At 38.3% G+C, this 14738-nt stretch overlaps 1 protein-coding gene, 1 long non-coding RNA gene and 1 other non-coding gene across 3 annotated transcripts; 2 read left to right on the forward strand and 1 right to left on the reverse strand.

The window, feature by feature from the left end:
- The first annotated feature begins 290 nt into the window (after window positions 1-290).
- On the forward strand, window positions 291-4306 carry LOC118825411 (eotaxin-like). The gene is made up of 4 exons (XM_036595997.1): window positions 291-399; window positions 637-751; window positions 1474-1768; window positions 4271-4306. The coding sequence occupies exons 1-4, from the start codon at window positions 339-341 to the stop codon at window positions 4304-4306; spliced, it is 507 nt and encodes a 168-aa protein (XP_036451890.1). The 5' UTR covers window positions 291-338.
- Window positions 4307-4700: 394 nt separating this feature from the next.
- Window positions 4701-4864, forward strand: LOC118826775. The gene has a single exon (XR_005008784.1). It is a non-coding gene; the product is annotated as a U1 spliceosomal RNA (small nuclear RNA).
- A 5918-nt stretch (window positions 4865-10782) lies between these two features.
- LOC118826288 lies at window positions 10783-11720 on the reverse strand. The gene is made up of 3 exons (XR_005008730.1): window positions 11589-11720; window positions 11298-11418; window positions 10783-11203 (listed from the first exon to the last, which is right to left on the reverse strand). It is a non-coding gene; the product is annotated as an uncharacterized LOC118826288 (long non-coding RNA).
- Between the last annotated feature and the right edge of the window lie 3018 nt (window positions 11721-14738).

A 14738-nucleotide genomic window follows, 5' to 3' on the forward strand; every position in this document is an offset into this window, starting at 1 on the left:
AATTCGAAGTTCCATTTCTTTAAGTAATCGAAAGCTTTAAAGATGGCACATTTGAAAGTTCAGTAAGCTTTGTGGTATTTTGGACATAAACCAACCACTGGAGATGTTCATGCGCCAATGACCGGTCCGTGACCATTTTCTTCCATTCTTGGTTTCAGTACACCTGACGGTCATTTCCTTTTGCAACTTTAACCCAACTGTTCATATTTTCCATTCGTCATGTATACTTCGGAAAGGTGTAGGTTTATTTAGGTCCCACCCACCCCCACCCTGTGATAAGACCCCGATGGTCCAAGAGCAGTCAGTGCAGTTGCCTACACGATTCATCACCGCGCAAGATGAACCTGCATCTAGCTGTTTGTTTCCTCTGCGTCGCAGCGTTCTCCAGCGCCTTTGCTCGTAAGTTTCATTTCTGTGAATACATACCGCTCATACGCTTTGTGGTATGGCCTAGATTTCTGAGACCAAAGTTGTAATATGGAAGCGTATACTTCTCTCTTGGTTTGAAACTGTACACATGGGTCTATAATCTTCACTGTTCACACGAACATAGATTGTTTTAGTAAGTTCTTGTATTCAGATTGTAATAAAAATGAATGACTGTAGGCATGTTTAACATACTCTTTTCACTCACAGAAAGTAGACGTCCATCCAATTGCTGCCTCAAAGTATCGCAGATCACAGTCCGTCTGGATAATATCCGGGACTACAAATGGCAGAACAAAGGACTGTGCCCAGTCATGGCAGTCGTGTAAGTGCCCTAGTACCTTGTAGAAGTATGTTTGAAGGATGTTTGAGGGAAATAATGAAATTAATGTGAGTCTAGTTAAATATGAAATTACTGAAGCTCAACAAAATTGTCCTCCACTGGCAAAAGTAACACATGCATAGTGTGCATATTAAGCAGGAGAGCCAAAGTTACGTTTCCGTTATTTATTATTTAACAACAAAACAAAAATAGACGCGCCTTGGCCTTTGGGCTTTATCACACTTATTTGTTAATTTGACTGACTTTGATAAAGGCCTTTGGCCGAAACACGTCTGTATGCATTGTCCCTTGACAATGTGTTGAGGCAAAAATCTATGTCATTAAGTGTGCTCTTCTTCTGTGTTATCTCGATTTCTCAATGCTGTAATTGCAATCATTTTAAGGCGTGAGGAACCTGATATAACAAAGTTGAAAATTTGTTATTTTGTGTCACAAACTACGAATTTGAGCAAGCAAACAGATGAATAGGAATACATCACTTTTCAGTCTCCTTTTTTAGTAAATCTGAAACATATAATAAACCTGTCGCAATCGGAATCCTGTTCTGAATTAAAGCTTCTTTTATATAGCGATAGGAAACACAGTAGCACGCAAAGTTAAAGTGTCTGAATATATCATTATGATACAGTTCAATAACTCTAAGTAGGGGTTACTTTCTTCCTTTAAACCAGCATCATTTAATAAAAATGAGTTTCTTTTCACAGGTTTGACACTCGGAACGGAAACAAACTCTGCGCCGATCCGAACAGGGACTGGACCAAAAGAGCCATGAGAAAGGTCGATAAGGATAAGGAAAGAAAAGAGGCAGAGAAGAGTATAAAGGACAGTGCTGCACTGTCATCAGATTCACCGGCAGAGGCGAACGGAGAGGGGGCATCCCTGCCGACACCGACCAAGCTACCAGTGAACAGCAGGTGGCTTCAAGAGTCAGCCGCTTCTGCAGCACCAAAGAAGCAGCATGAAGCAGACGCACCACGGGGCTCTAAGAATCAAGGGAAGGCAGGAAAAAAGAGAAAGAATAGAAGGAGAAACAGAAAAGTGAAAAAGACGAGTCAGTAAATGGTGAAAGAGGCTATAGGTTATTGTAAATAATGTAAAAATTGGGAATACAATACACTCTACTAAACAGCCCTTAGTACAGAGATGTATGTATATACAGTCGCATGCAAAAGTTTGGCCAAATGACATGTTTTGTTGCTTTTCAAAGTAAAAATAAGTTTACATTTTTACACATTAGTAAAGTATTTTTTATTCATTTGCTAAATGTAACATTGAAACAAAAAAAACAATGTGGCATGTGCAAAAATGACGGCACATTTTATATTTTATGGTTTATTTTTATTCCAATATTTCGTCCAACATTTGTTAAAAAAGCACATTTAGGTTCCTTTTCGAAGAGCACAGAATATCAACAAAAAACAACAAAACATGTAATTTTTACTGGGGGGTATATAAACTTTTACACATGACTGTAGAACCATGACAACTTAAAGAACCACTTGAGTGCTTAAATGGTCTGAAAGCACTTTCGTTTGCTGTTCAGCGAGTGGTTCTGTTTACATGTGCCATTCTGATTGTGCCGTAGTTGCTTCCGCAAGGTTATGATGGTTGATTTTATAATGTATTTCATCAACTAATATTATTATTATCATTATTATTATTATTATTAATAGTAGTAGTAGTATTGTCCTATCACTGTATTTTACGGAACAAATATATTTGGGCCTTATTGTTATCGTTCTTTTTTATGTATTTATAAAGGTCACGATGAAGAAAGCTTAATGCATAGTGAATAAACAGGTCAGAAGTGTCTAATTTGGGCTTTATTGAATGAACCTCATTATTATTATTAGGCATATTAGCATTATGTCCTCATGGAGAAGCTGTTGTATATAGTTATTTGGTACTTAAAACAACAGTTTTTTGCTAAAAATGTATAACATTCTACACATTTAAACTCCAGTATTCGTGTATTATTATCTTTTATTTGTGTATTTTTATTTATTTATTTTTTTTCCTGTATGTAAATGTGTGATGTTTTCTTCTGGTCAGACTTTAAACTCCACACCTGTTCTTTGCAGTATAAAAAGATTTTATTCCGAGTAATTTTGGATCATTTCTTTTGGCCTGTTTATTATGAAACTTTCATATGTATGTCAAAAAATTAACGTTTTTTTCCAATAATGACAAAGAGCACAAGCTCTATTGTGTTATTAAATCTGAGCTTGTAGCTATTGTATCTTTAATACTTTAGCATCATAACACAAATTTCACATTCCTGAATAAATGTGGAACACCTGTTCCAATAATAACCAAACAAAGAAGTTTAAGCATGTTTTACTGTAAAACTAGGCCAACTAGGCCACACGTTAGCCACACTGGTCAGGTGTTCATGTAAAAAATGCTAATGCTAAAAATGACTCGTTACTCCTAACAAGCATTCATGCTGTTGCAAGAGAATGTAAGTTGCCCCTTCACTGTGTATGCATGGTGATGTTTAACTTTATCCAAAAATATAAATAAATAAATGCAACTGAACTTGTTTGTTATTGGAATTCTTTCAAAGAATTTTATGCAAGACATAACAGCCGATGTGGATTTTTCTTTCGTATTATCACAGGTGATTCACTCGAGAATTAATTATAACTGGAGCAGTTAAGATTATTTGAAAATAATTAATGGTTATTTCAATAATTGGCAGTTGAAATTCTTTCTCAGGCAAAAATTTTGTCGGATATGCTGCAAATAAGCAATAACGTTATTCCGTTTTGCTGAATAGCTGAGTCAGGGATGTTTCAGGCACGTGTGAATTGAAAATGAAACTGCAGCCGTCTCTCCATCACCTCCCGCTGCCTAGTTCGTTAACATCTGTTAGGCAACTTTGTTTTCCAAGGCAGTGGACATAAACGAATGACCAGTATTTTGGAGTTAGCCTTAGCCTAATGTTGACACCAGAGCGTTGTACCACTGAAAAGGAGCTGAATGACTTGGTCACCTGCTGATAATGTTATCGGGGTTTGTGTTTGCAGCAAGTCGTTGATGAGCTGGTACTAAAAAGTGAACGACTGTAACATTTTCCAAATTCATGCAGTGTCTGACGGTCGGATGCACGACTGTATGGCCGACAAATGACTTGACATTTGACTTGAGTTGAAGTTGGCCTGTTATTCGAATTTCCTGTTCCACTTTAAATGGCGCAGCAATTACATTCAGGCGCTTGTACACGTTCCACAATGTGACCGGCTCTTCATTTAAGGTGGAATGGAAAATCTGAACAAAAAGCTGTTGAATAAGAAGCTAACTTTACGCTAACTAACTCAAAATTTAGCATCCTTTTTGCTGGGCCTGCGGTGCTCATGATCGAAAGCAGCATTGATAAAGGTTTATATATATGTATATTGTTCAGTTTTGTTTTTACTATTTTGCAAAATGAAAATATTTCAGATTTGCTTTGGTTGTTAAAATGACTCTTATGTAAACGTGTAAACTTTTCCCCATTAGAGAATCCCTAAAGCCATGTTAAAGACTGTTCCATAACTTTACTAGCTCAAATGAAGGTTGTTAAACGAGCCCAAGGAGGGCCGAGTTATTAAGTGAACATAAGTGTTGACTTTAACAGCAGAACTTGCAGAGAAATCATTGCAACCTGACGCATTTCCCTTTTCAAACCTGACTGTGGACAAAGCTGTTTATAAATCATAGCAGTAAACTTTAAAATGCTTAATATTTCAAAACCATAACATTCAGTTTGCTGGGCTTTAGATTACAAACTCCTCCATCTGTCATACCAGACTGCTGATACAACTTCATCACTCTGTTAGCTGGCTAGTTAGCATACTTAAGGCTACATGGCTAGCAACAACAAAAAAGAAAGGCACCACACTGAAGTTATAGCCAGATAAAGCAGTTACTCACAAACGATATGTGCGTTATGCTTACCTGGCAGGGGCGATACCATGATCACAAAGGTGGTTCACCCAGGGCGAGGCGAGGCCATTGCACTTCGCTGGTGCTGACCCTTGCGAATTCCCCAAATGCGGGAATCTCGACTGCATAATTTCTGGCAGTGGGGGACTGCGTTCGCGCTTTCCCCTGACAACTGTGGGCAGTCGTGAGCTGGAGGTTAGGGAACCAGCCCTGTGACCGGAAGGTCGCTAGTTCAATCCCCTCAGCTTACAGTACATGACTGAAGTGCCCTTGAGCAAGGCACCTAACCCCCAGTTGCTCCCCGGGCGCTGTGGTTAGGGCTGCCAACCGCTCTGGGCAAGTGTGCTCACTGCCCCCTAGTGTGCACGTATGTGGGTGTTTCACTGCACGGCTGGGTTAAATGCGGAGGTCTAATTCCTCTGTGTGCAAACACAGTAGGCTAATGGTTCTGAACTCTGTTCTAATTCTATTCTATTCTATGCTCAGACTTCTCAGAAAAACATTTTCCTTTGCAAAGTTTGCATAGGTAGCCAATTGGATCAGTGGGGCTGACCTGCTGAGGATGAGCATGATCCATTTTAATAGTCCACTTCTCACTGTACCTCATGTACTCGTGAGTGGCCACTTGTGGAATGTAGGTGTGATGTACATCGAGTGGTGAGTCGAAGTTGGCGAAGAAATCAAAACAGGGCTTTCGTCAGTCCTTGTATTTAAACCCACAACCTTTCAGTTGCCAGCTCACCTTTCTTGCCACCCACCCCTAGTATTTTTCAAGAATTATAATAACAAGCCACTCACAGAGGCTGCAGGACTTGTTGCCTTGTCCAGTAGTTGTCATTACGAAGCTTGCTGATAGGGGCTAGCGGTAGATGAGTGCGTTTTGAGTGGTGAGTTTTCGTTGTATTTCAGTAAGGGTCAGTGACAAATTAATTCAGGGCATGTGTATAACTGATGTTACTATGCATACCAAATGCAATTTTCCAGACGGAAAAAATTCAACATTTGTATCCTTTCCCATCACTTCCTTCAATGTCATCTCTGACGTTCACGGCAACAACCAAGATGATGGCTCAGCTGCGTCCTAGCACCTAGAACTTTTTGACAAACGTTAAAAGAATTAGTTTGCCGTCTGCTTTGGCTCAGAAAGTATTAGTATGTCTAAAAACAGCTGAAACTGGGCTACAGATATCCAAGTTATTTGTGGAAGTTCTCCACACTACATTCAGTTTTCCAAAATGGAAAGTAGCCTGTCCAGTGTCATCACTTGCCTGCTTAGTGAGGATACTTTTTGCACTTGAAGACATTCGGGACATTTGTCTGTTTTTGCTCACGACGCGAACGACACAGCAACATTTTGACAAAAAGTGTCGCATCAAGTGTGTGTAGTTGATGCAACAAAACCACAAAAAAATCATCCGGATATTTTGCATTTTCATCTTGTTCATTTGTGTCAACTGTTTGATGGAAAGAGCCTAGCAGCTCTTCTTGTACTGTACTGTTATCCACAGATCATTGTCTTGACCATCCTCATGTTGAACATGTTGCAACATGACAACTTCTAGTTTCTCAAAGCCTAATCAAAGTCAGCAGTTCTCAGAACCTGCTTCGTCTGGCTTATGAGACTGTTGACTAGCTGACACTGCATCCCTTAGCCACTATAGAAACATGCACAAAATACATTCCTGTGACAATATTCACTCGCTGCTGGTGTAGAAACAAGAATTATGGAAATGTTCTGCTTTAGACGTATCACCGTGCCATGTGACTCCTAATATAAAACCACTCTTAGCAGTAACTGCACATTCAAAGTGAAAACCTTTGAGAAAAGAGCAGGATAAAACAGTGATTTCACAGCACTATAAAATGACGCAAGTCATCCAAAAGGCAAGAGATAAAATTGCACAGTATGTACTGTTAAACACATCAAAACTGAAGTACAGCAAATGGAAGCCAAATCATAAGTTGGGATAATGAAATTAAATTATGTGTCAGTATTAAACACACCTATAAAATGGCCATATAGTGTCAAAATAACAGGTCAAGCATGCAAAATAGAGTTCAGAGTGTCACACTATGCATTTACCAAAAACGCATTGTTTTTACTGCAGCATTTTAAGGTAGTCGACAGCCTAGCAGATCTTTTTTTTTGTTGAACTTTAATGCACTGTGCTGGATTGACCTCAACAAACTTATGTTTAGTTTATGCTCTTGTGATTTTATGGTATTATGTGCCAAACAGTTTATATACAAATGGTTTTATTAATCAATAAAATACAAGCTTCCTTGATATTGTTATTGTAACCAGCCATACATGCTGAACCTGTTACACTATGGTACCTTTTGAGTCTTTATGTGCTAATCTGTTGGAGTAATAGACAGGTTTATGATCATTGTGTGGGAAAGGCGCAGTAATCAGAACTTCCTTACACACTTAGCAATCACCTTTTATATACTAGCTGGACCTTTGCTGTTGTTAAGCTTGATAAGACACACTTTTTTTTAATGGAAGACAGTTCTGGACTGTAGGCAGGCCAGTCTAACACTGCATTTGATTATGCAGCCATGGCACTGTAACATATGCACAATGCGGCTGGTTGTTGTCATGTTGAAATAAGCATGGCATCCCTGAAGGCATGTGGCAAGAAGGCAGTATATGTTGCTCCAAAATGTGTTCAGTGTTAATGGTGCTTTCACAGATATTACCCATTAATACCCCCCATGCCATGACAGACCCTGGCTTTTGAACTTTACACTGGTAATAATCTGTATGATCCTTTTTTTCATTGGCCCAGACAACATGACATCCATTATTTCCATAAATAATCAGAAAGGTTGACTCGTCAGACGACAGAACACATTTCCACTGTGCATCAGTCCATTTGAGATGAGCTCCAGCCCAGAGAAGTTGGCAGAGTTGCCAGAGAAGTCGACATAAGGCTTCTGCTGTGCATAGTACAGTCTTAACTTGAATTTGTGGATGCAGCGACTGACACTGTTTATTGACAGTGGTGTTCCTGAGCATGTGCGGTCATATTCATCACAGAAGCATGTCGGTTTTTAATGCAGTGGATTAAAGGGATTGAAGGTCATAGGCCTTTATTTGTGGTTTTCGGCCTTTTCCTTTACACATAGAGATTCCATTGGTTTCCCTGAATCATTTGATGATATGCACTGTAGAGGGTGAAATACCCCAAATCCTTGCACTTGCTTACTGAGAAGAGTTAAAGAAGAGTGGCAAACCTCAACCCATCCTCGCTCATAAAGGAATAAGCCTTTCCTGGAGGCTCCTTTTACACCCAAGCATGGTTGCACCACCAGTTGTCCAACTTTTTTGGAATGAGTTGAATCAATGAAATTGGTTAGAATAAATATGAAATATCTTGTCTTTGTACTGTTTGTTTGAATAGATGAGAGTGGGTTTCCAGTGGATTTCCATTTTACCTACTGTACCTACTACCCAACTGTTTTGAAATTGGGTTTGTACATCCGCTCTATTGCTGCATTTAATAAGTTGCCAGTTTTTTCGATAGTCAGTTGTATATGACAGTCCGCACATTTTAACCCATACATGTGTCCCTTTAGCATAAATTGTGAATTGGCAGGACTTAAATTTGCATTCTTTTAATATCTATAGCTAAATTGGTCAACTGTATGTATGACCATCATGCCATCTTCTTGCTACTGACATTGCTGAAGACCAAATCTTTGAACCCGTGGTCAGTTGTAGGTTCTCAAGTGTAATAGGAAAAAGGAGAGCTAACATCTCCACCCAGAGAGAGCGAGGCGAATAATGCTAGTTTGGACTTGCTATGGATGACTTTAGCATCTCTGGGGATCGAAGTTGCAATCTCCCAGTGACAGGGTCATCGCTTTGTTGCGCTTTTTATTGAAGCAAAATATATATGTTTTGACAGGCTTTTTTATGCAAGCTGTTCCGAGTGCATGTTCATAAATCATCTACTGTTAGGATACGTGGATCCAAATATCTTGTTGGCTGCTTATTTTCTTATTATTTCTGTATACTGACTTAGTTCTGTATGTGTTCTGGTATTGTTGTGAAATATCAGGTCATAATACAAACTTTACAAATTTATTTCACTTAATAATAGTCAGGGTCTCCTGCAGACCCTTAAAAAGTCATGTATTGGCTAAATAAGCTTGACCTACTTCAGATCTTTAGTTTCTTTTTTGCACTCTGTTTACTCCACTGTGTCGAAGGGCCATAATCAGACATTAACCACAACTCCCTCAAGTGAGGGACGCTTTCAGATAGTATCAGAGTGATTTAAATGTCTGCAGTGTGCAACTCTTTTAAAGAGGAAGCTCAAACCGTGTGCACCGTGCTCTGGTGTTTTCACTCGTTTCAACTAGCAAGCTTTCGTCTAAACATGGCCATGTAAAATGAGACTGTTTTCTACCGCTTGACCCTGAGCAACATAACTTTAAGAACTATGTACTGAATACATTCCCACATTGTTTCTTATCCTCGAATCAGCTGAGTGTGCCATTTCTGGTTTAAAACAGAAATGTTAGCCTGCTCAAAAGGTGAAAGAAATCGTTCAATCAGAAATCTAAGCACATTCATAATCCTACAAGATGGTTATTTCATGTAAGATGTCCAAATTAAGCTCTTGGTTCAGAGTGTATAGTTAAAAATTAAAATAATTTTAATAAAATTAAAAAATGAAGTGATTCAAGCACGTATGAAAATGACTGGTAGCCAGATCCTCCGATCAGTCCATCAAATTGATCATGAGCCAATATTAAACATAAAAAGTAGAGTAAAAAACAAGACAACAGTTTAGAACAGGGGTGTCGAACTCAACCAGTAAAAGGGCCATATTAAAAAATCAAAATCAAATTTGTGGGCCAGCAAAACCTCAACAGTAAAGTACAGACACTTGTAGTAGACCTTGAAATATTACATGGACACTTGAAATATTCTAAATTTAATTGTCCCCAGGAGCTCAGTCTAGACACCTGGCATCCTTTCTTTGCTGCAAGTTCATTAAAACTTGGGCTCAATTTCTGAGCTGCTGAGCTGAAGTTAAGTGTTTATATTAAACTTCAGCGGAAATGCATTTTGGTGATATGATTGGTTTGGAATTGCATAGAATTGTGTAGAATTGAGGTGCATGCTGGGGACTGTAGTGCAGCACATTGTGAAACGGGCTAATATTAATAGAAAATTAAAATACTTTTGTGGGCCGGATAGGATTGTGTGGTGGGCCTGATCTGGCCCGCGGGCCTTGTGTTTGACACATGGGGTCTATAATGTCATTTTATGCACATGATAAAATGGACTGGTTTTACTGTAGAATTAATTGGAAAGATAATGTAAAAACTGAGTCACCTTGTATATTAAACTAATCCAGAATAGTCCACCAACCAAAAACATCCAGCCACCAGCGGTCTAGTGGTCTAAACTGACCACTGAGGAAGGACTAAAGGACAGCAGTATTGATAGTTAAGCATACCAAAAAGAGAGTGTAAGGATCATGCAGTCTCTTTGAAGATTTGATTATTATTATTATTATTATTATTATTATTATTATTATTGAGTGCTGCCATGTCGTTTCTGACTTCTGGTGACCATATAGATAGTATTTCTCCAGAAAGGTTTGAATAAAATAGAAAGTTATTGATGCCATATTTTAGTGTGTTGTTATGCATTGAATTTGATTTTGAAAATTGTGCAGCAGCCTTGAGTAGTTCCTTTGTGATATCACCCTTGGACTGTCACTTTCAGTGTTCGAAGTTTTTTGTGTACTTAGGTTTTTTAATACCTTTAGTTTGTACTTTACCACTCACGATGAGTGGACCTTTAATAGAATGTAGAATTTTCATTGTTTCACAAATGAAGTAAAATGTTCACATCTTTGCTTTGCTTTCCACCGGACAGTGTGCACTGTAATATTTTTCATGACCACATCTGTCCTTTGAACTTAAAGAACTCACAGTTTGTCCTGCAAAGGTTGTGGTTCCAGTGAAAAGTCTTGAATTTTTTTAGGGGCAGGAGTTGAAATGTGTTGGTAGGTGACAAGTAAGTAGATAAGATTTTACATTTAAATAAAAAGAGGCAAACATAAATAAAATACAATTTATTAACTGCCACAGAGTGATTAATACAGTTAACACATTACATAGTCCACATGGTCTTATTAATTTAAGTAAATTAATTTAATTAAACATTTACAAAGGATTGCGTTGAACACCTCAGAAAATCAGAATTGCAGTAAATCTTTAAAATTGACTTGGTTGTAAATCTTTAACAAAGTTTATCTATAAAAAAACAGTAGTTATAATAAGTTTGACTTAGTGAATATGATCTTTTGTTGATGCCTGAAAGTCTTCATTATCACTGCACCAACAGCTTTCCTGTTTCTTGATTGGAGTCCGAAGTAAGATTGGAGTCCTCTTGGTGACGTCCCATTAGACTTGGTTATGATTTTGGAGAATCGAGCCATGGATTCTCTGAAGATACTTGCCATGAGTCATATACAACACCTGAAGACCAAGAATATAGTTCAGTGATATAATGACCGTACGCTTATAGATTTATGGAATGAATGATGTTGAAGAGTGACAGAAGTTAAGTTACCTTAAATATCTACATTCTCGTCTACTAATGGGAAGTCCCCCAAATCTCCGGCAATCGCTGTATGTTGTACAGAATCCTCTTCCATTATAACAGCGTGTTCCATCAACCACACTGTCCTCACCTATGACCATAAAGTAATATTGAGAGTCCATGTTTTCACAATTTCATGCATTTGATTGTATTTCTGTACTGGTATAAACATTGTGTATTCATATTTGACCAAAACATGCACATCACCTGGCAAGTCTTGTTGAATTCAGTCATATTACAACAAAAAAGAGGAAGACTTACAGTGTAACGACAGCACCAGCAGCAGCACGACAACAGCCACAGACAAGGATTTCATATTTGCTTGTTTCTCTTGAACGGGTTGTCTTCAGTGTAGCCCTGGACAAAAACTGCTGGATTTTATTTACAGTGAGAGGTTTAAACCCCACCCACTTCTCAACAAGCCTGACCAATACTGCTTTACTATAGTCATAAAGCATAAACACCAGTCCTTTATGTCCTTTATTATAAGTCCAAAGTTGAAATTGGATCATTGCCTCTGCACATGAGGGAGCCCATAAGGATTACCACATGAAGGACACTTAATAGGAAAGTATATTGTCCAGTTTTCTACATTTGTGCCCTCTGCAGCCATAATCAAATACCACTGGTACATGTATGCCAGACATACACTGGATGGCTATACACTGTATGGCTCCTAATTATTGAGGCCAGGAGTTTTCAGCCACATTCATTGCTAACAGGCTTATAAAATCAAGCACGTAGCCATGCAGTGTCCATAGACATTGGCAGCAGAATTGGTCATTCTAAAGAGCTCAGTGACTAAACATAGAACAGCATGAAATTTATGCCCTGCTAGATGAACTGTAAGTGCTATTATTGTGAAATGGAAGCTTCTAGGAGCCACAATAGCTCCAAAAAACAAAGTGTGGATGCAAGTATGCAAAAATTCTGTGTTGCGTGACTCACTACAGATTCCAAACTGCCTCTAGGATCAACATCAGCACAAGAGCTGTGCATCAGGAGCTTCATGAAATGGGTTTCCATGGCTGAGCAGCTGCACATAAGTATAAGATCAGTAGGTGCAATGCCAGGCGTCATCTGGAGTGGTGTAAAGCACAGCACCACTGGACTCTGGAGCAGTGGAAACAGGTTCTCTGAAGTGATCAATCATGCTTCACTATTTGGCAGTCTGAAAGATCAGTGTGGGTTTGGTGAATGCCAGGAGAACACTACCTACCACAGTGCATAGTGCCAATAGTCAAGTTTGGTTGAGGAGGGATAATTGTCTGGGGCTGTTTTTCTGGGTTTTCATCCAATTATATGCGTCCATCTTTGTGGCTACATTTTGTGGAAGGTGCTTTCCTGTTCTAGCATGACTGGCCCCTGTGTGCAAAGGAAAACATCATAAAGACATGATTTGCTGAGTTTGGTGTGTGGCCTGCACATCAGTGCTTGACCTCACAAAGGCTCTTTTGACTGAATGGGCATAAATTTGCAGACACACTCCAAAACCATTTGCAAAGCCTTCCCAGAAGAGTGGAGGCTGCTGGGGGGGCAACTTCAAAGTTGGGTTTGGAATGGTATGTCAAGCCACCTCATATAGCTGTGATGGTTAGGTTTCCACATACCTTTAGTCTTATAGTGTATAATGTTGATAACTAAAATGTTAGCCATCCACTGTAACCATGTTCTGTTTATTTATGCCTAGTCTAATCATTTCAAGCCAATGCTTATCTATTTTTCTATTTTAGTCAGATTTTCCCTTGTAATTCTGCTTGTATAAGAATTACATTAATACTAATTTACGGGCTGCCTGTAGCTGTCTGCATTCATTTAAAAACCTGCTACTTGCCTACAAAGCCAAAAATAGACCAGCTCTTTCATACTTGATGTCAGTGCACCACCGTCTTGAACAGCCATCTTTTTAAAAAAGCATTGAAAAAAAAATTAATTTTGCACTTTAAAAAGTACAAAAGTGTATATACACACACACAAAGTACTGTGCAAAAGTCTTATGTACCTAAGCACATTATTTAAAATCAGTTATCTTGGCAAGAAGTGTGTGTTTACTGGTAAAAACACCATATATAATTAGAACAAATGGAAATAAACATAAAAGTAACAAGAATCTGAAGTGTGCTTTTATTACCTTCCATTTAAATATCTCAAGAAATGTCTAATAACTACAAGCATTGTGACTCAAGCTTTGTTATTCATGTTGGTCTGGGTATCATAAAGCCGTTATTACATGTGGTAGTGCAGATAATGATGCCAAAAATGTGTGCGATAGTCAGTAAGGGTTTACATGCTCAAAAATATCTGAAATAGCCTAGCAGTTATTGGCCTGGACCCATTTTAATTGTTCTAAGCTTCACTTGGACCAGGGCAGTTAAAGCCTGCTGTGTTCATGATTATATCTTAGTCACAGTAACAAACTTAGTAACTATGAAATGAATGAATGATGCATACTTGTATTCAGATGATGAACAGACCTGTAGGTGATTGTAAAATTATTGAAAAAGCTGGAGAGCATCATGAATTAAGTTCTAATAAAGTTAATATCCAAAATGTCTTGTGTTTGAAAAGGGGTGATCAAATGTCAAGGTACTTTAGTTGGTACAAATGCATTATTATAGTGTATGAGTCATGGCCTCTCTGTTGCAGATTAGATGTCATTTTCATTGCACGTGGGTGTCTGTATGATTATCTTCCTGTAAATGTTGAAAAAAATACCCTTTATTTCCTCCAGTGTGCACATGGTGTATCCACACGTTTTATGTTTGTGTGATTATGTTCACAATCTTTTTCTTACACTGGGCTGCTATACCAGTCTGGTTAGATAGGAATTAGAGTTGAGACTGTTGATGTAATCTATGTAATCAGCTATCAAAGACTTTATTGAGCTTTATTGTTATCAAAGTTTACTCAGAGTTTATGACACTCTCAAGTAGAACTCTCGCTGTTTGTTTACAGATCAGCGGCATTATGCCTGACAGTATGCTTTGTGCTGTTCACGTTCGTTGTCCTGGCGTGGATAATGCCACGTGCTAGACCCCAAATTGTAATAGGTCATAAATGTTAGGTGGGTATGGCAGTGAGTCAAGTGACTGGCACACAGTCTTGAGACAAAACAGTCTGAAAAAGTGAGACCAATGCTGACAATTTTAAATAGCAAATGCTGACTTAAACCAGAGCAGTCCATTTTTTAATTGATCTGTTGATGGGTTGCATCTTTGAATTTAGGATCGCTGATTATTATTAATCGGCAATTAGTAATGGTTAGTTAAAAGACATTTAACATTAGTTAAAAGAATTTGCCAAAATTTGCATCCCTGGTATCATAGAGTGATTTACTAAGCCTTAATGTAATTTTGAAGATGGCAATTGTGTGTCTAAATTGTTATCACTAAGGGGCAGATACTATTCTGA

Source organism: Colossoma macropomum, unplaced genomic scaffold (genome assembly GCF_904425465.1).
Source record: "Colossoma macropomum unplaced genomic scaffold, Colossoma_macropomum, whole genome shotgun sequence".
Lineage (NCBI taxonomy): Eukaryota > Metazoa > Chordata > Actinopteri > Characiformes > Serrasalmidae > Colossoma > Colossoma macropomum.